This window comes from Electrona antarctica (genome assembly GCF_951216825.1).
Source record: "Electrona antarctica genome assembly, chromosome: 17".
NCBI classification, from domain to species: domain Eukaryota; kingdom Metazoa; phylum Chordata; class Actinopteri; order Myctophiformes; family Myctophidae; genus Electrona; species Electrona antarctica.
Window position 1 is genome coordinate 20,696,329 of NC_136798.1, and position 27,721 is coordinate 20,724,049.

A 27,721-nucleotide genomic window follows, 5' to 3' on the forward strand; every position below is an offset into this window, starting at 1 on the left:
AAAAGTATACATGTCTTTACAGTTCACATATTCTTTGCAGAAGAGCTAATGCCACACTGTAAAGGTGGTTGCACACCGGCCGCGTTTTTCGGGAAACCGATGGAGAAACGCCGCTAAAAATCTGAATTCGCATCCGATTCGCGCCCGGTGTGTGCCGAGCCCGAATTCGGATTTTCGGTTTTCCGAAAAACGTCCAGTTGTCCAGTGTGCAACCACCTTTAACCGATGGAGAAACGCCGCTTAAAAATCCGAATTCGCGCCCGGTGTGTAGTCTACATTAATTCTATTCAGAATAACTTAGCATCTTTCGTTTAATATCTATGACACATTTTGAATGTACTAAAACATAGAAAAAACGACATCTGCAAATTCTACAATCATTCTTTATACAAGAGCAATAAGGATAAATGGTTAATGATGCATTTATATAGCGCTTATATGCATTTACATTTACATACAGTAGGCCTACATTGTGCATTAGCCTGTATACATTCACCCATTCACAGTTCACACACACATTCATACACCATGCAAGGCACTTGCTCTGTTCCATAGTTCTAATGCTTCTATGATTCTGCCCTGCATTAAATCATAGAAGCATTAGAGCTATGGACCAGAGATAGCAAGGCACCAACCTGCACATCGGGAGCAATTAGGGGTTCAGAGGCTCAGAGCATATGGTTCAGAGTCTTGCTCAAGGACACATCAACACTAACTCTGGGGGAGCCTGCGGGCCCCAGATTACGCGTAATCAAACTGGGAAGGGAACATTGCAGGTCCCATCCAGCCGCTCTACAGGCTTGAGGCTACTCTACCCCTGAGCCACTGTCGCTTCACCAAATTAGTTCTGTGACTCTAGGTTACTTTGGCATTTTTGGCAACATAGGCTACAGCCCCTTGGCAACCTCTCCTTGGACAGATACAGCAGAGGCTGGATGGTACTGCTGAAGTCCATCAAGCCAAATGCAATATAGTGAATATAGCAACGGAACACATCAGGAGAAAAGTAGTGCTTGAAAGGGAATAGTGCTACAGGTGGAAAGTAGTTAAAGACTATGATGGCCAAAATGATAAGAACCATCTTGAAGGCTCTCTTCTTGACAGGGTGCCTTTCATCGCGCCCGGGCCCCGACTGTCCGAGTGCCCAAAGGATTGCAATGTTACAGAACAACATGAAGGCAAACGCCGCCAGGATCATGGCAGTGAAGACCCTGTAAGAATTGACGATCACATCTGCTCCCTTGGCAGTGGAGTATGCCAGAGTGACGAGCCATACTACTGTGACCAGGACGGCTCTGTGGTGGCGGTTCTTCTGTTCGCTGAAGGTGATGGGGTGGAGCACGGCCATGTAGCGGTCCAGGCAGATGCAGCAGAGGAAAATGGGCGAGGAATCTTTCACACCGTAGATGAAGCGCAGTGCGTACCAGGTGCTGCTGGGTGTTGGATAGAGTTTGTTGGCGAGCTCCAGTGGAATAGTGAGGCAGAAAAGGATATCCAGCACCGCCAGGTGCACGATGAAAATATCCGAGGTGGATGATTCCCCCTTGCTCTTGTGAATGAGCCACAGCACCAGTATGTTAGCTGGAATTCCTAGCAACATGTTAATGACCTGCAAAATCAGGTACCACAATAAGAGAGCTGGCATGTGTCTGCAGCTCTCGTACTCTGTCTTCTCTCCAAGGCTGTAGTTGATGGGTCTTTGAGAGATGAGCAGCAAAGAGGAGTTGATGTAAAATACCTCCATGATGGCTGATTTTGGTGAGGTCTCACAGGAGGACAGTAGCCGGATAACCAATGATGATCTGTCTGGGCAAAGAATAGAGCACGAGAGAATGAAAATCAGATCAATGTTCTTTTCAGACACAGCAATGTATACTCCCCCTAAAGCAGTTTGCAATTTGTCTATATTCTAATCAATGGATCATATACAAAAGGTGCACATCACAGGAAGATTCACTTTCATCTGTTTCCCTAAAAACCCTTTGCCTTCTCTGCCTCTGCTCTCTTGCATGTTGACAGGAACCTTTCTATTTTCTGCATAAAAACACTAATTTTATCTGTTGTCACTTGATGTGGAGGATTCAATAAATAACCAATAGGGCAATAACCAAAATGTTTCTTTCCTTGCCTAATATAAAGTTATGTAGGTGAACTATCTCACCTAAAAAGACATCTTAAATATAGATCCATCATCCACTGTCTCCTTTAATGGGTTTACAGACTTATAGATGATTTAAAAGTATTACTACTCTGTTTTTGCACATACTCAATAAACAGTATTATGTGGACAAATCCACAAAGCATAATATACTGTGTGTACAGTATATGAAGAATATATCTGCAAATAAAGGCACTTACCTATTCAGTAGAATAATGTAGCACAATTGGTTTAGTGACTGATGAAGCAGCTCCGTACTTCATCCTATCATATGTGACTGCAGTTTACCTCACATATGAGCAAAAACTGAGCCATTCACTGAAAATGAGAAAACACTCCTTCACTCGTGATGCTGATGACCCGAGACATTAGAGGTCCTCCTACAGCCAATCAGTGTTTAGAGAAGGGTGTGGAACCTGGAACTTCTCCCTCTGGATGTCATCATGTCTATGCAGTTATTTGCTGCAGCCTGTAACAGTATGAGGAGTTAATTGATGTGTTTGTTTAAAGAACATGTGATATAGCACGCCACTGTCTGTTCACACCAGTTGACATTCGACGGTAAACAACTGATGCAACCAGGCCCGCTGTGTGTCTGGTCCCGCCTGCCTGGGACAAGATTAATATCTTCCCCCGCCGGTCCCAACTTCGCACAGGTCGGTGACTGGTCATAATTCACACACAACGCATGTTACATTAAATTGCTCATGGTAAAAGAGCTCTCCACTCCTGCATACCAATCCAAATATAGGCTACTACAGGCTCCTCAAAAAATAATATTAGAGACATATCTAATATCATTCCCAAATGTAATGATTTGAAGAAATTATTCATGGAAAATGGATAACTCATTGCTTAAGGATCTGAAAAGGCTCACTCCAGGCCAGATTAACATGGAAATAATATACAATTTATATTGGGACCATAAACAGCCCAACCATATACCTATTACCTATCTACTTAGAACACACATTATCAACCAAATTCATTTCTGCTATTAACCATTGGTTTCTCAACCTTTCTAATGCCTCTCTCTTCTTCTTATGTATATCGCTCCTTTCATGGAGCATAGGCCGTTGACTACAGTCAACCAGAGTCCTCTATCCTGGTCCTTCTTTTCCAGCTGTTTCCATATCAGTTCACACTGCTTGATGTCAGTCTCAAGGACCCTGTGCCAGGTGTTCTTTGGCCTTCCCCTCTTTCCTGTGCCTTTGCGGGTTCCATCTAAGGGCTTGTTGTCTCGTGATGGCTTCCAGAGCGTGTGGCCGATCCAACCCCACCTTCTTCTCTTAATCTCCTCTTCCTCTTTATTGCTGATGGTGTCTGGCCAGCGGATGCTCAGGATCCTCCTCAGGCAGCTATTGAGGAATGTTTGCACCTTCATCATTGTTGTCCTCCACGTCCATCGGTAAAATAGTACTGGCTTAGTGGCTTGACGTTTGAGCTGAAGAGTCTGAGCTTTGTCCACTGGCTTATTTGTTTAGAGCTCCAAATTATCTGGCTCTGACGTCTACATGTGTTCCACCCTGACTGTCTATGACTATGCGAGAGCAGAGTGATGTCGTCCGCAAAGTCTAGTTCATCCAACTGTGATGTCATTGTCCACTGGATACCGCATCTTTCTAATAATGTATAAATACATGAAAAAGGTTCTGGTTGTGTTATACTCGTGCAGTATGTGTTGTAAGAGTACTTGTGCATGTCAGGTGATAAATAGCAGCCTGCTTACTCCTCATGCATTTAAGTAAGCATGAGCTCATTTGGCTCTCCCCAGGTTGGCAGAGGGAGAGTAGCGCCCAGGATCACAGCTTAGGCATTGGGACCGGGTGAAGGATGGGTTACAAAATTGAGGGACAAATTTATAAGAAACAGAGTACTTGGAGACCAGTCTATTACATCAGCCATATAGCCATTATGGCTAGTCAGTATTATTATTATTAATAATAATGTAGCACAATTGGTTTAGTGATTGGTGTCCCCACTCCCTGCTTCATTGTGTTAACCTCATTCACTGTATGAGCAAAAACTGAGCCCTCCACTCAAAATGAGATGTGGAAAACACTCCTTCACTCATGACATTCTGGATGTCATGATGCCTTGTTTGGTCCCCACCTGCAATACCGTTATTTGCTGTAGCATCTAAAAGAAAGTAATTTCACACTCAGGCCAATCAAGAGATTACAGACAGTATTAAACCATGAAATCTAAAACCAGATGGCGTAAGGAGTTTGATTTGTTTGTTTAGAGAATATGTAGCAACATACTGACTATTCATATACGATCCAACAACGTTCAACAACGATTAACAATGATGCAACAGTCCATTTGCCCTGACGGAAATGTGGTGGAAAACAACTGATGCAACCAGGCCTGCCATGTGTCTTGCCTGCCCGTGCACGGGACATGAACTCAGTGACCAGCTCATGAACAAACATTATTTATGAATGACCTTTTGTAAAGTAATCACTTCTGGAAAATAACAGAAGACATGTAACACATTATTGTCTGCTGTGTTGCTTTTCGATGTGTACACTGTGTAATTTTTATATAGGTATGGTATCTAAAGAGCACAAAATACCTTTCTGAACGCATCTCGCGATACTTCGGAGCCAGAAACGATACCTGCTGCTGTTTAGATCCTCAGATAAAATTATATACTGTGCACTCTGTGCACATCGAAAATTAAGTGATTAGAAAACAACCTGTGATGTCTTCTTTTATATTCCTGAACCGATTATAAGGTCTCAATTGTTCATAAATAATGTTTGTTATGAGCTGGTCCAGCTGGCTCCATTCACTGCCATGTATTCATTGCACTTCCGGTGTGAGTTTGGCTCCCATTAAAGTGTCCATGAAAGTGTCATGGCGCAGCCCAGTCATGTGACCACTTCCTTCTCAGAGGTTCCTTGGTCAAGCCACTGACTAGCCATAACTCACACACAATGCATGTTCACATTTGTGTGTGTGTGTGTGTGTGTGTGTGTGCTTGTGTGAATGTCATAATTATGCGTCGGGGAAAAAAAAAAAAAAACAGCTCCCATTCAGGGCGGGGGGACCTTGTGCATGTCGGTGGCCCAGGGGCCCATTATTTCATGATCCGCCTTATATGCCGTCTCTGACCAAAACCTCAGCACCTACAGCTGATATACAGTATAGTATACTGTATACTATATACTGAGTATACCACGTGACACATTCTTCTCAGTATGGCCCCATTCTATTTGTGCTGCTCTGACACCTACAGTATGTATAGGCTACAGTATGTACTTATTGACAAGAACACATGGAAGTAACTATTGAACTATACAGGAAACACTGATAGCAGCAGGGAAGGGAACACTTACAGTGTAGGTTAGATGCCAGTACAGGGCTGAATCATCATGTAGGTTAGATGCCAGTACAGGGCTGAATCATCATGTAGGTTAGATGCCAGTACAGGGCTGAATCATCATGTAGGTTAGATGCCAGTACAGGGCTGAATCATGATCCAATATGTAGGTTAGATGCCAGTACAGGGCTGAATCATGATCCAATATGTAGGTTAGATGCCAGTACAGGGCTGAATCATGATCCAATATGCAGCTGAATCACATGAGGAAATGTTACTAAATGTTTCAAACATTTCTGATGAATTGAAAATGGTGGACCCTGTTGTAAACAAGTGTAATCCTTTATCATGGTGTCGTCCAGAGTTTTTGTATTGACTTGTGCTTTCGTTTTAAATGTACCCATACTGCTAATACAATTTTAAACCAATCAATCAATACTCAGTCATCTCCAAATAACTCAAATATTAATACATTTATTTCACTCTGCTGGAAACAGACAGTTGAGGTATGCATGCAAGACATTAACCAAATTTGGAGCAGAGACAGAACCTTGGAGGCATATTCTGAATCATACATTTCAAAATGCAGATAACCAGTAACCACTGAAGAAAATAAATAATCAGATGACACATTTTTTTTCTCATTCAATTTTTTATTAGTTTTCTGATCAAGGACAAACAGCATAATCATTTTACAGTGTACAAAATTGAACTCAAAACACTCACACACGTGTACGTACGTACGCACGCGCGCACGCACACACACACACACACACACACACACACATACATACACAAAACCCCCTCCCTCCCCCCCATCCTATTCACAGAATAATCAACCCACAACACATCCATTACATCACCGGGTCAGTAAATCAGATGACACATTTGAATATCTTCATTCACTACATTGTGGACTACCCAGTATATGGCTTGACGGGCAGGTGCATCCAACCAACCCTCAATCACCTTCATTGGACTGCAGCTGATGTGAGCCTAAGATGTGAGCTGCCCTCCTCATCTTGGATTCATAAGATTCTGTGTACATGCTTTCCTCCGAGGTGGTGGAAAGCCTGGTGGGCGAATATCGAATATGTTAGCCGAATATCACAGCCATTTATGTCTGTCTAAAATCAACCAATCAGTAGTTTGTAATAGCACTTCTTAGCCATGGTTCACATGACATGACAGTAATGTTTGCCTGCAGTGCACACAGTAGCTTTTTCTTTTTAAAGAATGTATTATTGTATTCAGAGTGAAGACCTACCCGGGTTTACATCATCAATGTGGTTGTAAAGCAAGCTGGAGACGTCATGCAGGTTGATTGATGCTAAACTTTTACCTAGGATGTAGCTTCAACATGTTGATCTTTTTAACATGTTTCCACTGCTGAGCCTGAGGCACTCCCTGGACAAGTTGATCCTTCAAACACACCATGTAGGCCTACACTGTTCTGTCTGCTGAAATAAATGTATCATTTTACTCCAACAGTTGAATATTTTGCACAAGGGAGTGCAGACATGATGCCATGTTGTTCTTCGACTTTAATGGCGCGTTGCAACCAATGCTTTTAAGGTGCACACCCACGCCACCTACTGGCGTGTAGTTGTAGTATCACATCCTGCCTGGATTAAGGAGATTGATATATGAATAATACTCAATATTGGTTAATAATATATTACTAGGTACTGCTAATAGTAATAATTAGTAGAAAATAACTTCTTTTTAATAATAATGAACCCAGCAACAGTCCACACTCCACAGGATCTAGCACCAGTAAACCATAGGACGTTTGTGAGATTTGCATCCATTTAGGAGACCATTTGTAGGCTTTGTGTAGGTCACCTCTAGTGGCTCCGAGTCCAATCCCAATCAGGATGGTGTATCTTCCTAAATTAACAATCTTTGGTCCTGCCTTGGCAAATAAATGATAAATGATTAAAGTTATCTCACCAATACATCGTAATACAGTCAAGCCCCGAGCAGGGGACCCCCAATTCTATACATTTAAAGGATGATTGTTAATTTTGTGGAACATACCGGTAATATGCTATTGTTAAAAAGTTACCTATTGCTGCTCTAAAAGCATTTAAGCATTGTATTTGTTGTCCTCCCCTCTCTCTTGGTGTGGTAAGCACACCCAGTGGTAAATCTGTACCCAGCCGTATAGACTTTCTATGTGCAGCCCTGCGCACTCACTTGCACTTCACTCACAAGCAGTCAGTCATTTATTCATCAGTGCATTTTACATGTACACCCTAAAGGACCACAATGGCAATATGCTGTCAGCTTTGTGTTTTTATCATTTTGATAAAGTTGTATGCATTGTACATATATCAATAAAGATGTCAAAGTATTATTGTATGTGTAGTAGAGAAAAAGGAAGGGATGTAGTCAATCCTGAGGAGGGGGGGTTCTGTAAACTTCTTTCCAAAGGGTTTCCTAATCATTTCTACAACTGTGTTTCTTGAACTGTCTTGAGTCTGAAAATCCCTGTCCACATTTGTCACAGGAATACAGCTTGTCCCCGGTGTGAATCTGCATGTGAGACTTAACGTGAACCATCTGATTGAACCTCATCCCACACACCTCGCACTCATATGGCTTCTCTCCCGTGTGGATGCCTAGGTGTCTGGTGAAGTTTGCGTAGAACCTGAACGTCTTGCCACACTGCTCACATTTGAAGGGTCTCTCTCCAGAGTGCAACAGCATGTGGGACTTCAGAGACTGGTGAATGATGAAGCTCTTCCCGCACACGCTGCACACAAAGGGTCTCTCCCCGGTGTGGGTTCTTTGGTGGTACACGTAGGTATTCTTGTGGAAGAAAGACTTGCCACACTCGCCGCAGGTGTACCGCTTCGGCCCTTTGTGGTGCCACTGCTCGTGCCTTTCCAACATGTAAGCCGTGTTGAAGCTCCGTTGGCATATTTTACAACTGAACTGTGACACGTCCTCTATCGTCCTGTCTGTACGATATATCACTCTGCGGTTCCTTTGGTCTAGCGTGAGCGGTCTCCCCCGTTGGGCGTATGTAGATCTTCCCTGTCCGATAATCGCCGGATCATGTTGTAATGTCATATGTTTCTTCAACTCGCAGTTGTAGAGGAAGGTCTTTCCACATAGATCACACATGAAGGGCTTAGGGGCGCCATGGAGAAGCATATGGGATTTCAGCTTTTCGCCTTGCCTGAAACTCTCGCCACAATCCTTGCATTTGTAAGGCCTCTCGCCTGTGTGAAAGCGCATATGCCTCCTTAGGTTGTTTTCGAGTGTGAAGCTGGCTCCACACACCTCACACGTAAACCCCCCTGAATGGATTTTCTGATGTTGCGTAAGCGATTTCCTCGAACCAAAATCCTTACCGCACACTGTACATTTGTACAGAAGTTCGCCAGTATGTACGGTCTTATGGCACTTTAGTGAAAAAGCATATTTGAAACTCTCTCCGCACTGTATGCATTTATGTGGCTTTTCACCAGAATGAACAAGCTGGTGGTTCTTTAAGCAACGTTTCGTTTTGAAGCCCTTTCCACAGGTTACACATTTGAAAGGTCTCGCATTTGTATGTACAAGCTGGTGGCTTCTCAAAAGATCTTTAGATTTGAAAACCTTCTCACAGAGCGGGCACTTGAGAGACACGGGCTCCTTTTCCTTTTCAAGCTTCTTTTCTTCATGGCGCAACAGGTGATTCTCCAAATTGTTTATCTTCTTGAAGCGCCTTGGGCACTGGTTGCAGCCAAACATCTTCTGTTCACTGTGAATGTTCATGTGCTGCTTCAAATAAACCTCACCTCTAAAGCTCCTGTCACAGACCTCACATACAAAACATTTCGGCTTCTTTGCGGAACTCGTGGTCTGTGCAGTTTGCCCTTCAGTTTCACTAGATTCTGGCTTGATGCTTGTGTTCCCAATATCACAGGGGCCTATGGGTGAGAGGGGAAAAAAGGAATTATTACCAAACATATGAAAATACATTTCAGGTATTTGTTACATCTACGGTGTAGCGATGGATACACTATGAGAGGATTCCATGTGCTTAACTGAATATATGCCAGTGGCTCCACTGGTGGGCAAAATACACTGCCTGATCAATTTAGACTAGTATGATTAGTACTGGTATGATTCTTTTCATTTTCCCCAAGTTATTGAAAAAAACATTAGAACAATATCAGTCACCAGAACCAAGGAGACTCTTTGTGTCTCCATAGGGAACCACTGCTGGTTGGATACATACATGTCCCTGTCATTTCACATTAGATCAATTACTTTGGGGTCAGAGATTTGTTTTAATGTTGTTGGGATTTTTTTTAATCGATTACTACTTTCTAAAACAGTGGTTTTCAACCAGTATTCTGGGGACCACCAGTAGTCCTCGAGGGGTTCCAGGTGGTCCCCAGCTAAATTATGTTGTAACCAAATGGACCCTTATAGATCTTTAACTCTTGAGCTCTTGAGAGCGTAAAATGAAACCAAATGGACCTATACTTTCATTTCACGCTCTCAAGAGTTACATTATTGTTAAACATCTGCATCACTTCATTTACAAGAAGTCTACACAATTAGAGAATGTAGAAGAATTGAATTTGATCAACATCAATACCAAATGGAATTGTGGACAAAAATCTTATCCGACAACAAAATAGTTTTTGGTCTGAGAGGCTAGATGTCATCAAATGGTGGTCCGTGGCTCAAATCCCAAATAATGGGCCTTGATATGAAAAAGGTTGAAAACCAATGTTCTAAAATGTATTATAGAGTTATGTGGGAGAAGCTTACCAGTATCACGTCCATTACACTGCAGCAGAGGGGCCCCTGCTGCTGCTGCAGTCTGTACGACTATGCGCAGCACTGCCGCCGTCGGCAGCACTGCCGCCGTCGGCACCACTGTGGGTGCGGGCGATACTTTGGTCAGCGGTGGTATTCCTCCTAGCTTCCCCAGTGGCTTCAGCTGATAGACTAAGCCGGTACCTTCGAAAAGGACCGGAGAGCCTTTGAGCACGTTTTCTCTCCACCTCGTGGCGACCTCGACCTTCTCGGACTCACCTAGGGGTGTAACGATACATTTTAACATCGATACAATACGTATCACAACAATACATGGTTGATGATACGATACATGGATGATATTGGTTCATTATGGTGATACTGTTGATACGGTACGATTCATTCAATGATTTAAAATCGGAAACTAGCAAAGAAATTGTGAAACATGTGGATGAATATGGACATAAATAAGTAAACAGTGATTCTCTGGCAAATAGATAATATCTGAACATGAACACATAGACAAACCCGTACCTTGACATGAACACAGAGAATACACACATTTATCAATAGATATTAAACCCCTCTTTTTCTTTTTTTCTTCTTAACATTGCTAAATACAATGCACAAGTACTTAGTATTGAGGCAATCAAATCGAATATTTGCATTGCAAAACGATTCGACACAGATTATTTGCATTGCAAAACGATACGATACAAAGTCAATGTTGCTGTTTACATTTGGATATACTATCGTCCCTACTACCACCCCTAGGCTCACCTTTCAGCCTAGTCCGCAGTGCCTCGTTCTCCCTGAGCAGTGGTGAGGAAAGTTGGGTAAAGAGGCTGTCGATCTTTCGAGTCGCCTCGCGTGCCATCGAGTGGAGGATGCTGGCATGTTGGGCCTGTGAATGGAAATAGTAAAAGAAGAAATGTGTGTTGGTTTATTCGTGTTACAAACCCTAGCTTACCTATTCTGAGTATATTCCGAGATATTGGAACATTCCGCGAAAATAGCAGATCTACGCGCTTTTAAATCAAGGTGTATCTTTCAAGGTATCCCAACCTATGTCCTAACCTATGTGACTGACTATGTCCCTGTGTCCCGATGTTTAGAGTACCAATAGGGTAGAGTACCAATAGGGGGTGCTGTTGCACCACTCTCTTCAGCCTGGCCTGATTTTTTACTCTTTGAGTGCTCCTTCTTGCACTCTTTATTCTATCCCTTTGTTTTCTGTGCTTGCTGTGTTTTGTTGTTTGAATGTTATGCCATCTGCTGCTGCATTGTCTGTAAGGAAGTCAAACAAAAATAAGTTGTACTCTTATGTACCTGTACACAAGATGTAACAATAAAGTACAACCTTGAACTAAAGTTTGAAATCCCTCCTAAAGACCCATTTTTATAGAATGGCCTTTGTATCTCCTTGATTAATATCTTGTTTGTTTGTTATTTTGCATTTTCTACTGCCATTTCATTATTGATTTATTCTGTTGTTATTGCTGTTTTGATTGTTGAATTGTTCAAGCACTAAGTAAGCAAAAAGTGCTATTAAAATAAAGTTATTATTATTATTATTCTGTGATCTTAAGAGAGGATACAGATTAAGAAACAAGACAAATCTGCCAGAGAAAAATAAACTAATATCTAATCACTGCAGACTGCAGTGATATTAGTCTGGCCATGCCAGGCTAGATCCATTTTCATTTCCAAAAACAAATAGGACTCATTTTGTTCTTAATACAATCAAGTCTTCGACATGATCTACTTTGTTTGCATTTGGATATGTGCTGAAAGTGTGGTTTATAGTTTGGACCCAAGCTAGCAGGACATCCTTTAACTCATGTTATCTCACAAATATGATATTGTTCCCCTTATATCACATACTGTGCAGCCTGTTTGTAAGTGTACAGTTATTTCAGGAATACAGAATGTGCATATTTGGTTTTGACCCTCAAAACAGATCGCACAATTGCCTACCCAGAATGCATCCCGATAAATCCAATATGGCGGTGTCCGCGAAACGACGTATTGTTGCAAATTGCGGCTATATTGTGTGACCATGACCAACTCCCAAAATACATTCAACATTGATCAACCACACAACTAAAAACAAAACAACATTCTGAATGATTGATTTTTTTTATTTCACAGTCTGTATAGAAATATAATGGGTAAATTTCAAACGAAAGCACAAGTCAATACAAAAAACCTGCTACTTTGTGGACGAAATCATGAAAAACAAGCACAAGACATCAGGGTCCACCATTTTCAATTCATCATAACAATTAAATACGTACAAATATACACTTGTACCTTCTATGAAAACTTGTACGGTGCTAGTGAGTGAACTATTAATCTCACCTTCCAGTTCCCATGCAGCAGCTTCTGGTCTTTCTGTGTGCCTCCTCGGCAGATGACATCAACTGAAGCTTCAATAACAATCTCCACAATGGACATCGTTTCCGAATAAAACACTTCGTTTTCTGGCATTTTTTGTTTTGTTCAGTTTTTTTCCCCCTACGTTGCAGATTTACTATACAAAGAATAAGGAGTATGAAATGCAACTATAACTTCTTCGTGCATGGCAAGCATTCCTCTCTTGTTTCTTCTTCTTCTAGTGAAGTGGACTCTCCGTTTGTTGTTTACAACGGTTGACGACATATGAACCAGAAGCAGTTAGCAAGCAGTGTTGCCAGATTGTGTGAGAGAAATAAGATAAAGGACTCCTTATTTGGACAAATACATTAATGGGGGTCCCCGGTCCTTGACATGAAAATGTGTGAAAATCACTGGTTTAAACGACAGTAGGAAACAAGTCCAAATAAGCGACTACTAAACTTTAGGAATAAGCCCCAAAAAACCGCAACCCGCAACTACCAATATTTTACAGAAAAAGAAGTCCAAAGTCGCATATAATAAGCGGACATGGCAACAGTTTCACATTCCTCGCCTGCACTTGATTGCCATCTGCTGGTGAAATTGATGTAACGCAGTCAAAATGAGGCAGCCACAAGTTACACAGGAGGCTTCCAGTCAGTGGTGGCCTGGTGGAAAAAGTACTTTTCAGGCAAACATGTCCACCGTAAGATGAACCTAAATAGGTTTGAATGGGGTTTCTATAGTGTAAGTATGTAGGACTAGTAGCATGCCAAAGTTTGTGCTATTGCCATTGAGAATGCATTGGGCGTTTAAGTTAAATAACTCCGAAACTACAAATCATTTCGAAGTAAAACGTTCCAGCATGTGTCTCCACAGTCCACAGTAAGCTGAATTATAAAAAGTGTGAATGGAGTTTCTAGGTGAAAGTGCTTTTTTGATGTGCCAATATCTGCCATTGAGCCCCATTGTGAATTTCTCAAATTTGAAAGCACTATATTTCTAAAACTATGAAACATTTCAAAGATTTCTTTTCAGGCAAACATGTCCACCGTAAGATGAACCTAAATAGGTTTGAATGGGGTTTCTAGGTGTAAGTATGTAGGACTAGTAGCATGCCAAAGTTTGTGCTATTGCCATTGAGAATGCATTGGGCGTTTAAGTTAAATACGGGGGACATATTTTGACAGCAGAAACTGCCTGTCATAATTTCTATTCCCTATTCCAATGCCCCCCCAGGTACATTATATATTTAAACTATTTTCAGCAATGGTACACTTATTTTTCCAGTGGGTAGATCTTGTTGAGCTGGTCATTGTGAAAGTAGATCTCACGTCATAAATGTGTGGGCACCCCTGTTATAGCCCCTAGGATGACCCAAGGCCCACCACTTAAAAACCACATGCTACGGTGCCCAAATCTGAATTTAGGTGCTCAAATGAACTCAAACTGAAGCAATTCAGTAAAGGTCAACACTTCCTCCTGGGGTTATTTTAGGGGCTGGGACCTAAATACTCTCCAAGAGTTGGGGAACAACATATCAAGAGAGTGGAGTGGTAGGCCCTTGGATTGACCAAGAGTATTTTACCCTTAACTGGAGGTCCTAGGCCCATGAGGAAGCGTTGACCTTTACTGAATTGCTTCAGTTTCAGTTAATTTGACCACCTAACGTCAGATTTGGGCACCCTAACATGTGGTCTTTAAGTGGTGGGCCTGTGGTCATCTTAGTGGCTAGGAGGTCCAGTGAAAGGCCTACATACTCTCCCAAGATGGAGGAACAACATTTTACAATCTGGGTTCAATCCTACCCTAAATCTAGGCCTAAGACGTGACACCTCAAAGTGGGGTACATTGCATCCACTGGTCAATCCAAGGGCCTACCACTCCACTCTCTTGATATGTTCTTTCCCAACTCTTGGAGGCCTTTCCCTGGACCTTCTAGCGGCTAGAAGGTCCAGGGAAAGTCCTACATTGTAGGACTAGTAGCATGCCAAAGTTTGTGCTATTGCCATTGAGAATGCATTGGGCGTTTAAGTTAAATAACTCAGAAACTACAAATAATTTCAAAGTAAAAAGTTCCAGCATGTGTCTCCACAGTAAGCTGAATTATAAAATGTGTGAATAGAGTTTCTAGGTGAAAGTAATTTTTTGACGTGCCATAGAGCTGCCATTGAGCCCCATTATACATTTCTAACTCACTATCCTCCTCTGTACGTGTCCAAACCATCTCAGTCTGGCCTCTCTGGCTTTATCTCCAAAACTTCTGACATGCGCTGTCCCTCTGGTGTACTAAAAAAAAGCAATCAATCAAATTAGCAGGATCATAGGTAAAACAATCATCTGTTTCCGAGTCCCAAAAAAACAATAATATGTACAATGCCATGCAGGTCAACAATGACCTGGCATACGTATATTTGTACGTCTCTATATGTTTTGATGAATTGAACAAGGTGGACCCTTGTAATGCTTTATTGGGTCGTCCACTCACAGTTAACAGTTTTTATATTGAGTTGTGCTTGAAATGTACTGTAATTCTGCAAACTTAATAAATACTTCAGTCAATCAATCAAAACACGCACGCACGCACGCACGCACGCACGCACGCACGCACGCACGCACGCACACACGCACACACGCACACACGCACACACGCACACACGCACACACGCACACACGCACACACACACACACACACACACACACACACACACACACACACACACACACACACACACACACACACACACACACACACACACTGCACTGCACTGCACTCACGTGCGTGCATACTTTTTGATTTGATTATTGTGGTGCTTTTTACCGTCCGAAGACATTCAAGAGGTATGATCATCAACTGGGTACCACCTTTGCTTTAATTGGGATCGTAAATAATTAGTTATATTATGTCATTTAATCGCAGTGCATACGCTGTTACTTGCCAACCGTGCACTCAGCACAGTTGATTACACAAATAACGATTATTCTATCACAGGAGGTCACAGTCCAGTAGTTCCGAGTAAACAGTGCTTGGGTGGTGTGTGTATTCACTAACTGTATTGATCACCAAGAGCAGCATTTCCCAACCAGGGGTCAGTCATTATATTTTCAAAAGTAGGCAAAATTGTCAAAAAGTAGAGCTTCTAGAGAAAGGTATAGACAGTCCATCACCCATCACCACTTACTTCACATACTCTGATGACACTGCCTTTCTCTCACTACTCAATGACAACGACTCCGCTACAGCTTGTCAAAACACAATTTGCCGCTTCACACAATGGTGCACTAACAATACAGCTGAACTTGATGTACTGGGCATTGACTAGACTACACAGGACTGACAACAGACTAACAAACAACTCAAAGTGTCCTTGAGCAAGATGATGAACCCCTGAACCCCCAACTGCTTCTGATGAGCAGGCTGGTGCCTTGCATGGTTTCCTCTATAACTTGCATATAAACTAAACATTAAATGTGTTTAAATAATTTTTCTTATTCTGTTGGCATGTATTTTGCAATTGTTAATGTATTTTTTTTCTTTAGGATACATAATAATATGTCTAGTCTGCTCAAGCTGCTCCCCACTCTCACATGCTGCGTTGTCTGCCAGGCCCCATTTCTTCACAGATTACTGTATCTGAAGCAGCCGACCCAGGTTCGTACAGTATAGGCAGCAGATTGATGTGTGAATGAATGTGTTTCAAAAGCCACACTACATGCATATATATGTCTATGTTGTAACTTGCTGCTGCAATGCAATACTGTAGCTTTACATGTTCATTTTTCCAACCTCATGCCGTTGAAAGGAACGCACTGTAACAGCTTATAGCTTAATCGCCTACCCACGTCGCACACAAGAGCTGAGTTAGTGTCTGGCATGCGACCCAGGAGGGGTGTTGAAAAAAATCTATCTATCTCTCTGAGTGTTTGATTTTTGCATTGGCATTTAGGTGACCCTCTCATGCAGCGTGACCTTAAGACCTGAGGCCAGGGACCCCCATGGAAGAGAAGATTTATGTTAAAAACTCAAACACTTTCAAGATTTTTAAAAAATGTTCCAAAATATCAGATGTACGTAAGCTCTGTTGTAGATTAAATAATCTTCCAAAGATGAAGGAATGACGAAGTGAAGTGTTGAGACTTTATTCAGAAGATTCACTAGAGTAACAACATACAGAGAGTGAGGAACAGGCCTCCTTGTCTGTTCCAGCAGTCCCTCCGGGCGCAAGCCTCCTCAACCCCATTCTCAGACAGTCCTTATTCTTGTAATGTCCATATACGGATCTGCGCTAAACATAAGGGCGACATACAAATAAGTATACTACCTTTGCTGACAGCGTGGAGGAGTCAAGTCAGCTGTTAGATTGACAGCTGCATGAATTAGACTGAGCACATTGGTGAGCAAAGAGACTTAATGGAAGGAAGATTAATACACAATAATGCATATATTTGGCACTGTAGTTGGCATTCTAAAATGCCATTACAGTTCGCAGAGATTGTGCTATAAGTTTTAGAGCTTGCTTGTCTGCTCCAAAACTGTATATAAATATGGTAATTTCCAAATAGACAGTTTCCGTATATCCTATAGTCTCTCTGTACTGGATATGCAAACCAGCGAAGCAAATTGATTCCAGTCGAGGACAAATCCACATGAATGGCACTCTACCTCGTAATCGGTCAGAGCTTTGAAGTTTCCAACAGTGTCATCAAGTAATTATTGCAAGACCGTTTTGAACAAGAAATAAACGCTGTGTTTGGAAGTTTTTGAGCAAAGGTTGTGTTGTGAAAGCAGCCGAATAAACACAAGTTTCTTTCTCTCTCTAGGTCGTCCTCAGACGAGTCCTCCATCTTCGCTTCCAGTTATCCTGGTTCTCCGTACATCTGGCCAGTTCGTTGGTACTTTGCAGGGTTGGCTTCAGGGTCCAGCATTCACTGCCGTATAGAAGAACAGACTCTACCGTTGCATAGAAGAAGCTGAGTTTGATTTTACGGGGGATGTTGGAGTTCCATACACTGGTAAAGTTTATTTCGGTCGTCAACTACGCTGGGTTTTGAGAAAACATGCTGACCATCAACTGTAATGTAAAGGTTCCGTTTAATAGAAAATGTTCCTTGTAGGAAATGGGGGAGTTCTGAGTTCCAAATGTATCTAACGCAGCTTGTTCTGAGGTGGAAAGTTTTAAGTCAGAAACGTAACAGTAAGCCCCCTATTGCTTGGCATGAACTGGCACGCACAAAATAACAAGTTGGAATTCCATAACTATGTGCCTTTGAAGCCATGTCTGCATTTCTTCAGGCCTGAAGTGTGTTGTAGATGATTAGTTGAGCATTGATTGAGCATGATTAGTTGAGAGCAGTGTGTGTGTGTGTGTGTGTGTGTGTGTGTGTATGTATGTGTGTGTGTGCGCGTGCGTGCGTGCGTGCGTGCGTGCGTGCGTGCGTATTCACCAGAGGTGACTGGTGAATGAGCGTGGAAATCTGCCTGTGTGTGAAGAGCCATATCTATATACGACCGAAGCAGCCCTGGCCTAGAGACACATACACACACAGTCACACACGCAATGTCGCACACACACACACACACACACACACACACACACACACACAGAGTGGTGTACTGTGCACCAGGCAGCTGCTTCATTGTATGGCATACAGTGAGTGGGGATTTGGGCTGAGTGTAGGATGGAGAAATGAAAGAGGCAGTAACAGGTCCATCAGCACAAAGACAACACCTGTTCCCAATTTACACACTGTAGGTAGTGAGGTATACTGTATTTAACCCATTGATACCTGAGGCCAATTCTACAAATGTCTTCTAAATCCTAACGGTATTCTGAAAAACTTGTGTCTGTTCTAGCTCAGTCAGTGGTCCTCAAAACGATTTCATATCAAGGGCATGTAATTTTGCTGCAGACCCCCCATCTCAAAATATTTTTGCTCCAGGGACCCCTAGAAGTAAAAAATGTTCGCTTTTGCAAGATTTGCAATATTTTCAAAAATCCCGTAAGAGGGCACTTTTGGACAAAAATAGCAGATCAGCTATTTTCGGGGCGCAACCCAGCACTCTTTAGCTACTGGAGATGCGGTGTACGACATGGATTTATAAACAAATTTGTTCAATGCAAAATGCTGTGTTCAAGTTCAGGAGACTTCGGAAAAAAAGCAATTCTCCTGAATGCTGCCTTCCGGCATGGCATGGAGAGGAGTGGCATTTGCATTTCTTTCACCATAGTAAATGCTGCATTCGTGGTCTGGAAAGGGTAGGGGCTGAAGCCCCCTTTGATGTCTATGTGTGCACGTCCCTGTAGCTCAAATCTAAAATGCACTCACTTGCACTTCACTCACAAGCAGTCAGTCATTTATTCATCAGTGCATTTTACATGTACACCCTAAAGGACCACAATGGCAATATGCTGTCAGCTTTGTGTTTTTATCATTTTGATAAAGTTGTATGCATTGTACATATATCAATTAAGATGTCAAAGTATTATTGTATGTGTAGTAGAGAAAAAGGAAGGGATGTAGTCAATACTGAGGAGGAGGGGTTCTGTAAACTTCTTTCCAAAGGGTTTCCTAATCATTTCTACAACTGTGTTTCTTGAACTGTCTTGAGTCTGAAAATCCCTGTCCACATTTGTCACAGGAATACAGCTTGTCCCCGGTGTGAATCTGCATGTGAGACTTCACGTGAACCATCTGATTGAACCTCATCCCACACACCTCGCAATCATATGGCTTCTCTCCCGTGTGGATGCCTAGGTGTCTGGTGAAGTTTGCGTAGAACCTGAACGTCTTGCCACACTGCTCACATTTGAAGGGTCTCTCTCCAGAGTGCAACAGCATGTGGGACTTCAGAGACTGGTGAATGATGAAGCTCTTCCCGCACACGCTGCACACAAAAGGTCTCTCCCCGGTGTGGGTTCTTTGGTGGTACACGTAGGTATTCTTGTGGAAGAAAGACTTGCCACACTCGCCGCAGGTGTACTGCTTCGGCCCTTTGTGGTGCCACTGCCCGTGCCTTTCCAACATGTAAGCCGTGTTGAAGCTCCGTGGGCATATTTTACAACTGAACTGTGACACGTCCTCTATCGTCCTGTCTGTACGATATATCACTCTGCGGTTCCTTAGGTCTAGCGTGAGCGGTCTCCCCCGTTGGGCGTATGTAGATCTTCCCTGTCCGATAATCGCCGGATCATGTTGTAATGTCATATGTTTCTTCAACTCGCAGTTGTAGAGGAAGGTCTTTCCACATAGATCACACATGAAGGGCTTAGGGGCGCCATGGAGAAGCATATGGGATTTCAGCTTTTCGCCTTGCCTGAAACTCTCGCCACAATCCTTGCATTTGTAAGGCCTCTCGCCTGTGTGAAAGCGCATATGCCTCCTTAGGTTGTTTTCGAGTGTGAAGCTGGCTCCACACACCTCACACGTAAACCCCCCTGAATGGATTTTCTGATGTTGCGTAAGCGATTTCCTCGAACCAAAATCCTTACCGCACACTGTGCATTTGTACAGAAGTTCGCCAGTATGTACGGTCTTATGGCACTTTAGTGAAAAAGCATATTTGAAACTCTCTCCGCACTGTATGCATTTATGTGGCTTTTCACCAGAATGAACAAGCTGGTGGTTCTTTAAGCAACGTTTCGTTTTGAAGCCCTTTCCACAGGTTACACATTTGAAAGGTCTCGCATTTGTATGTACAAGCTGGTGGCTTCTCAAAAGATCTTTAGATTTGAAAACCTTCTCACAGAGCGGGCACTTGACAGACACAGGCTCCTTTTCCTTTTCAAGCTTCTTTTCTTCATGGCGCAACAGGTGATTCTCCAAATTGTTTATCTTCTTGAAGCGCCTCGGGCACTGGTTGCAGCCAAACATCTTCTGTTCACTGTGAATGTTCATGTGCTGCTTCAAATAAACCTCACCTCTAAAGCGCCTGTCACAGACCTCACATACAAAACATTTCGGCTTCTTTGCGGAACTCGTGGTCTGTGCAGTTTGCCCTTCAGTTTCACTAGATTCTGGCTTGATGCTTGTGTTCCCAATATCACAGGGGCCTATGGGTGAGAGCAGGGCTCGACAGTGCGACTAGGTACTCGCATTTGCGAGTTAAAATATCACCGTGCGAGTTGTCAAATTCACTTTGTAGCACCCGTGCGACTACAGCATTTGACCGTTCAATCGTGATAAAGACAAGGCTCTACAGCAAGTGCACAGTCTATAGTCGCGGTTCTATACCTACATTTATATTTATATAGTACGGCGGTGTCGTTCGCCAAAAAGAGCAGATCTACAAGCTAACAACGTGTCGAGACTCAATGCAGCGTTCATTTGAAGATCTGTCCCTTTTGCTCCCACCGCCCCGCCCCTCCATGTGTTGCTGCTCAGTACTTCTCTTCCCTGTCAGCAGCGAACGCAGCAGGATAGCATGATAGCACAGAAGGAGTTGCTATGACCCCGACACGTTGAATACTAAAGTTATTTGGAAAGTTTAATGTTCAAACATCACTCGATAACTTTTAACCAAACGTGGGTGAAACAGCATGCGGCCGTGCACGCAAAGAGTGCACGTGTGCACGGATTCTACCAAAACAACCATCGCTCAGCACCTCGCTTACAAAATCGTGTGCGCAGCGCAAATGATAATACGAATGACCGACTTGGCTGGATACATATTAGTCAGTAGCCTGCATAACGAGCGACGGAAAAAAGGCAAAGATCCCCCCACCACCTCCTTCAACCACGCCGAGGTGTATGTACGATGGTCTGAACTGAAGCAGTCAAAGCCAAGGAGAATGTTACAATACTAATTCACCATCGAGTAGCCTGCGGTGCCCTGCACCGAATCTCACACGATAGAACATCCATCCATCCATCCATACATGAGCAACATAAAATGAATTGATTATCCATCTATCTATCCATCTATCCCTCTATCTATTTGCATAAAAAACGAATAGACTATCAGCATAAAAACAAATTGATTATATAGATTATATAAAAACAAACAAATCCAGATGAATATCAATATTGTGATCATTTCTGAAAGATATTGTGATAATAATATTTTTTCATATTGCCCGCCCCCTACCTCATATCACTGTATTAAAGAAAAATCACACCTGTGTGAAGTGAGGGGCGCTCTTAACATCATACATCATCATGAATCATCTCATATTGGCCAATCAGAATGCCTGTTGCCTGTGATTGGTTAGCTGATTTGCTCGTTTACATATGACATACATTGTCCTTTCAATGTCAATGGCTTTTAATGTTTTGATGTTTAATTTACGTCATATTTAGCGGAATTTTGACCTAATTTCTCCTTTCATTGTCAAGATATTGAGACGTGTGGGGACTACAGCTGTATATAGGAGGGGCTAGCGCCCCTCAAAAACACATTATTTGATAACTTTTCATCGTGCTCCTAAAATAATTTGTGTGCTACTAGATTTTTCAACTTAGTCGCACACGTGCTACTTGGAAAAATGCTAAGCGTCGAGCCCTGGGTGAGAGGGGAAAAAAGGAATTATTACCAAACATATGAAAATACATTTCAGGTATTTGTTACATCTACGGTGTAGCGATGGATACACTATGGGAGGATTCCATGTGCTTAACTGAATAAATGCCAGTGGCTCCACTGGTGGGCAAAATACACTGCCTGATCAATTTAGACTAGTATGATTAGTACTGGTATGATTCTTTTCATTTTCCCCAAGTTATTGAAAAAAACATTAGAACAATATCAGTCACCAGAACCAAGGAGACTCTTTGTGTCTCCATAGGGAACCACTGCTGGTTGGATACATACATGTCCCTGTCATTTCACATTAGATCAATTACTTTGGGGTCAGAGATTTGTTTTAATGTTGTTGGGATTTCTTTTTAATCGATTACTACTTTCTAAACCAGTGGTTTTCAACCAGTATTCTGGGGACCACCAGTAGTCCTTGAGGGGTTCCAGGTGGTCCCCAGCTAAATTATGTTGTAACCAAATGGACCCTTATAGATCTTTAACTCTTGAGCTCTTGAGAGCGTAAAATGAAACCAAATGGACCTATACTTTCATTTCACGCTCTCAAGAGTTACATTATTGTTAAACATCTGCATCACTTCATTTACAAGAAGTCTACACAATTAGAGACTGTAGAAGAATTGAATTTGATCAACATCAATACCAAATGGAATTGTGGACAAAATCTTATCCGACAACAAAATAGTTTTTGGTCTGAGAGGCTAGATGTCATCAAATGGTGGTCCGTGGCTCAAATCCCAAATAATGGGCCTTGATATGAAAAGGGTTGAAAACCAATGTTCTAAAATGTATTATAGAGTTATGTGGGAGAAGCTTACCAGTATCACGTCCATTACACTGCAGCAGAGGGGCCCCTGCTGCTGCTGCAGTCTGTACGACTATGCGCAGCACTGCCGCCGCCTGCACCACTGTGGGTGCGGGCGATACTTTGGTCAGCGGTGGTATTCCTCCTAGCTTCCCCAGTGGCTTCAGCTGATAGACTAAGCCGGTACCTTCGAAAAGGACCGGAGAGCCTTTGAGCACGTTTTCTCTCCACCTCGTGGCGACCTCGACCTTCTCGGACTCACCTAGGGGTGTAACGATACATTTTAACATCGATACAATACGTATCACAACAATACATGGTTGATGATACGATACATGGATGATATTGGTTCATTATGGTGATACTGTTGATACGGTACGATTCATTCAATGATTTAAAATCGGAAACTAGCAAAGAAATTGTGAAACGTGGATGAATATGGACATAAATAAGTAAACAGTGATTCTCTGGCAAATAGATAATATCTGAACATGAACACATAGACAAACCCGTACCTTGACATGAACACAGAGAATACACACATTTATCAATAGATATTAAACCCCTCTTTTTATTTTTTTCTTCTTAACATTGCTAAATACAATGCACAAGTACTTAGTATTGATGCAATCAAATCGAATATTTGCATTGCAAAACGATTCGACACAGATTATTTGCATTGCAAAACGATACGATACAAAGTCAATGTTGCGGTTTACATTTGGATATACTATCTTCCCTACTACCACCCCTAGGCTCACCTTTCAGCCTAGTCCGCAGTGCCTCGTTCTCCCTGAGCAGTGGTGAGGAAAGTTGGGTAAAGAGGCTGTCGATCTTTCGAGTCGCCTCGCGTGCCATCAAGTGGAGGCTGCTGGCATGTTGGGCCTGTGAATGGAAATAGTAAAAGAAGAAATGTGTGTTACAAACCCTAGCTTACCTATTCGGAGTATATTCCGAGATATTGGAACATTCCGCGAAAATAGCTTTTAAATCAAGGTGTATCTTTCAATTGTTGTTAAGTGGTTAACCTTTAGAATTTGCTCTGGAACAGCCTACCAGGGCAACTGAGGCTAATTTACTGTGAAGCTGTTCACATAAAGTTTACCTAACTTTGCTACTACAGGGAAAACATGCACATATGTTACCATTTTATTTTTTGAGTGGTGCAACCACTCCAAGGAACAGCTTTGTCCCAACCTATGTCCTAACCTATGTCCCTGTGTCCCGATGTTTAGAGTACCAATAGGGTAGAGTACCAATAGGGGGTGCTGTTGCACCACTCTCTTCAGCCTGGCCTGATTTTTTACTCTTTGAGTGCTCCTTCTTGCACTCTTTATTCTATCCCTTTGTTTTCTGTGCTTGCTGTGTTTTGTTGTTTGAATGTTATGCCATCTGCTGCTGCATTGTCTGTAAGGAAGTCAAACAAAAATAAGTTGTACTCTTATGTACCTGTACAGTGTACACAAGATGTAACAATAAAGTACAACCTTGAACTCAAGTTTGAAATCCCTCCTAAAGACCCATTTTTATAGAATGGCCTTTGTATCTCCTTGATTAATATCTTGTTTGTTTGTTATTTTGCATTTTCTACTGCTATTTCATTATTGATTTATTCTGTTGTTATTGCTGTTTTGATTGTTGAATTGTTCAAGCACTAAGTAAGCAAAAAGTGCTATTAAAATAAAGTTGTTATTATTATTATTATTCTGTGATGTTAAGAGAGGACACAGATTAAGAACATGAAACAAGACAAATCTGCCAGAGAAAAAAAAAACTAATATCTAATCACTGCAGACTGCAGTGATATTAGTCTGGCCATGCGGCATGCCAGGCTAGATCCATTTTCATTTCCAAAAACAAATAGGACTCATTTTGTTCTTAATACAATCAAGTCTTCGACATGATCTACTTTGTTTGCATTTGGATATGTGCTGAAAGTGTGGTTTATAGCTTGGACCCAAGCTAGCAGGACATCCTTTAACTCATGTTATTTCACAAATATGATATTGTTCCCATTATATCACAGCCTGTTTGTAAGTGTACAGTTATTTCAGGAATACAGACTGTGCATCTTTGGTTTTGGCCATAGAGTAGTTTTGACCCTCAAAACAGATCGCACAATTGCCTACCCAGAATGCATCCCGATAAATCCAATATGGCGGTGTCCGCGAAACGACGTATTGTTGCAAATTGCGGCTATATTGTGTGACCATGACCAACTCCCAAAATACATTCATTGATCAACCACACAACTAAAAACAAAACAACATTCTGATTGATTGATTTTATTTCACAGTATGTATAGAAATATAATGGGTACATTTCAAACGAAAGCACAAGTCAATACAGAAAAAACTGCTACTTTGTGGACGAAATCATGAAAAACAAGCACAAGACATCAGGGTCCACCATTTTCAATTCATCATAACAATTAAATACATACAAATATACACTTGTGACTTCTATGAAAACTTGTGCTAGTGAGTGAACTATTAATCTCACCTTCCAGTTCTCATGCGGCACCTTCTGGTCTTTCTGTGTGCCTCCTCGGCAGATGACATCAACTGAAGCTTCAATAACAATCTCCACAATGGACATCGTTTCCGAATAGAACACTTCGTTTTCTGGCATTTTTTGTTTTGTTTAGTTTTTTTCCCCCTACGTTGCAGATTTACTATACAAAGAATAAGGAGTAGGAAATGCAACTATAACTTCTTCGTGCATGGCAAGCATTCCTCTCTTGTTTCTTCTTCTTCTAGTGAAGTGGACTCTCTGTTTGTTGTTTACAACGGTTGACGACATATGAACCAGAAGCAGTTAGCAAGCAGTGTTGCCAGATTGTGTGAGAGAAATAAGATAAAGGACTCCTTATTTGGACAAATACATTAATGGGGGTCCTTGACATGAAAATGTGTGAAAATCACTGGTTTAAACGACAGTAGGAAACAAGTCCAAGTAAGCGACTACTAAACTTTAGGAATAAGCCCCAAAAAACCGCAACCCGCAACTACCAATATTTTACAGAAAAACAAGTCCAAAATCGCATATAATAAGCGGACATGGCAACAGTTTCACATTCCTCGCCTGCACTTGATTGCCATCTGCTGGTGAAGTTGATGTAACGCAGTCAAAATGAGGCAGCCACAAGTTACACAGGAGGCTTCCAGTCAGTGGTGGTCTGGTGGAAAAAGTACTTTTCAGGCAAACATGTCCACCGTAAGATGAACCTAAATAGGTTTGAATGGGGTTTCTAGGTGTAAGTATGTAGGACTAGTAGCATGCCAAAGTTTGTGCTATTGCCATTGAGAATGCATTGGGCGTTTAAGTTAAATACGGGGAGGAAATATGACAGCAAACTGCCTGTCATATTTTCTCCCTATTCCAAAGCCCCCCCAGGTACATTATATATTTAAACTATTTTCAGCAATGGTACACCTATTTTTTCAGTGGGTAGATCTTGTTGAGCTGGTCATTTTGAAAGTAGATCTCACGTCATAAATGTGTGGGCACCCCTGTTCTAGCCCCTAGGATGACCCGAGGCCCACCACTTAAAAACCACATGCTACGGTGCCCAAATCTGAATTTAGGTGCTCAAATGAACTCAAACTGAAGCAATTCAGTAAAGGTCAACACTTCCTCCTGGGGTCATTTTAGGGGCTGGGACCTCCAGTAAATGGTAAATGGTGCATTTATATAGCGCCTTTATCCAAGGCGCTTTACATAGATTGTGCATCAATTCACCCATTCACACACACATTCATACACCGATGGCGGCCGAAACCATGCAAGGCACTAGCCAGCACATCGGGAGCAATGTGGGGTTCAGTGTCTTGCTCAAGGACACTTCGACACTAACTCTGGGGGAGCCGGGGTTCGAACAGGCAACCTTGCGGTTACCATCCAGCCACTCTACCCCTGAGCCACCGCCGCCCTAGTAAAAGGGCGACTGGTTCAATCCTACCCTAAATCTAGGCCTAAAACGTGACACCTCAAAGTGGGGTACATTGCATCCACTGGTCAATCCAAGGGCCTACCACTCCACTCTCTTGATATGTTCTTTCCCAACTCTTGGAGAGTATGTATTGTAGGCCTTTCCATGGACCTTCTAGCCCCTAGGATGACCCGAGGCCCACCACTTAAAAACCACATGCTACGGTGCCCAAATCTGAATTTAGGTGCTCAAATGAACTCAAACTGAAGCTTTACTTAAGTAAAAGTATCAATAGTGCAATGTAGAACTACTTGATGTATAAATGAAAATGTACTTAAAGTTCCAAAAGTAAAAAGTACTCATTATACAGAATGTCTCATTTCAAGTTTACACATGTATAAATATCATTTGATAATGTGATGCATTGTGAGCTTGTAGATCAGCTATTTTCAAAAGTTCGAAATGTTATAGGGCTGATCCGGCTGAAGTGGTTAATGTATGTCTTGTAATAACAATCACAATCTACAAAGTAACTATAAAGTAACTATAAAGTTTTCAAATAAATGTAGTTGAGTAAAAGTACAATATTTGCCCCTGAGATGTAGTGGAGTAGAAGTGAAAGTATTGGAAATGGAAAATACTCAAGTACAAATACCTCAACATTGTACTTAAGTACAGTAGGCTACTTAATTAAGTAAATGTACTTAGTTACTTATTTACTCCACTGCGCACAGGATGGATAGACACTTCATTGACTGTAAGCATCAGGAGGTTAAACCTGAGAAATGTTTACATGTTGTTGATAATAATGATACAATCTCCAGTTA

At 42.0% G+C, this 27,721-nt stretch overlaps 3 protein-coding genes across 5 annotated transcripts; all 3 read right to left on the minus strand.

Annotated features, from left to right (window-relative positions):
* Positions 1–770: 770 nt before the first annotated feature.
* On the minus strand, positions 771–1,744 carry LOC306940786 (proteinase-activated receptor 3-like; the record flags this gene model as incomplete). Its single annotated transcript, XM_079525983.1, has 1 exon — positions 771–1,744. The coding sequence occupies one exon, from the start codon at positions 1,742–1,744 to the stop codon at positions 842–844; it is 903 nt and encodes a 300-aa protein (XP_079382109.1). The 3' UTR covers positions 771–841.
* Positions 1,745–6,317: 4,573 nt separating this feature from the next.
* LOC306940776 (uncharacterized protein) lies at positions 6,318–12,901 on the minus strand. 2 transcript variants are annotated; one of them, XR_013792048.1, is made up of 5 exons: positions 12,612–12,901; positions 11,031–11,154; positions 10,263–10,529; positions 6,754–9,409; positions 6,318–6,559 (listed from the first exon to the last, which is right to left on the minus strand). XR_013792048.1 is itself a non-coding variant. In XM_079525967.1 (4 exons), exons 1-4 carry the CDS (start codon positions 12,738–12,740, stop codon positions 7,929–7,931), a joined length of 2,001 nt encoding a protein of 666 aa, XP_079382093.1. In that variant the 5' UTR covers positions 12,741–12,901; the 3' UTR covers positions 6,318–7,928. The 2 variants fall into 2 exon arrangements, 1 of the variants encoding a protein (XP_079382093.1); XM_079525967.1 differs by having other exon boundaries at positions 6,318–9,409.
* Positions 12,902–16,816: 3,915 nt separating this feature from the next.
* Positions 16,817–25,743, minus strand: LOC306940781 (uncharacterized protein). Of its 2 annotated transcripts, none has more exons than XM_079525978.1 (4): positions 25,466–25,743; positions 23,725–23,848; positions 22,977–23,225; positions 16,817–16,907 (listed from the first exon to the last, which is right to left on the minus strand). In XM_079525978.1, exons 1-4 carry the CDS (start codon positions 25,592–25,594, stop codon positions 16,870–16,872), a joined length of 540 nt encoding a protein of 179 aa, XP_079382104.1. In that variant the 5' UTR covers positions 25,595–25,743; the 3' UTR covers positions 16,817–16,869. The 2 variants fall into 2 exon arrangements, with proteins under 2 accessions (XP_079382104.1, XP_079382103.1); XM_079525977.1 differs by lacking the exon at positions 16,817–16,907 and adding an exon at positions 18,285–20,677 and having other exon boundaries at positions 25,466–25,734.
* Between the last annotated feature and the right edge of the window lie 1,978 nt (positions 25,744–27,721).

What these genes read in the sequence shown, in the direction of transcription:
- LOC306940776 (XM_079525967.1), bottom strand. Translation starts at nt 12,740, where the DNA reads ATGCCAGAAAACGAAGTGTTTTATTCGGAAACGATGTCCATTGTGGAG. An exon ending in TGCTGCATGGGAACTGGAAG is followed by an intron (nt 11,155 to 12,611) that starts GTGAGATTAATA and finishes TTCCATTCACAG; the next exon opens with GCCCAACATGCCAGCATCCT. An exon ending in GTGTAATGGACGTGATACTG is followed by an intron (nt 9,410 to 10,262) that starts GTAAGCTTCTCC and finishes TCTCACCCATAG; the next exon opens with GCCCCTGTGATATTGGGAAC.
- LOC306940781 (XM_079525977.1), bottom strand. Translation starts at nt 25,594, where the DNA reads ATGCCAGAAAACGAAGTGTTCTATTCGGAAACGATGTCCATTGTGGAG. An exon ending in TGCCGCATGAGAACTGGAAG is followed by an intron (nt 23,849 to 25,465) that starts GTGAGATTAATA and finishes TTCCATTCACAG; the next exon opens with GCCCAACATGCCAGCAGCCT. An exon ending in GTGTAATGGACGTGATACTG is followed by an intron (nt 20,678 to 22,976) that starts GTAAGCTTCTCC and finishes TCTCACCCATAG; the next exon opens with GCCCCTGTGATATTGGGAAC.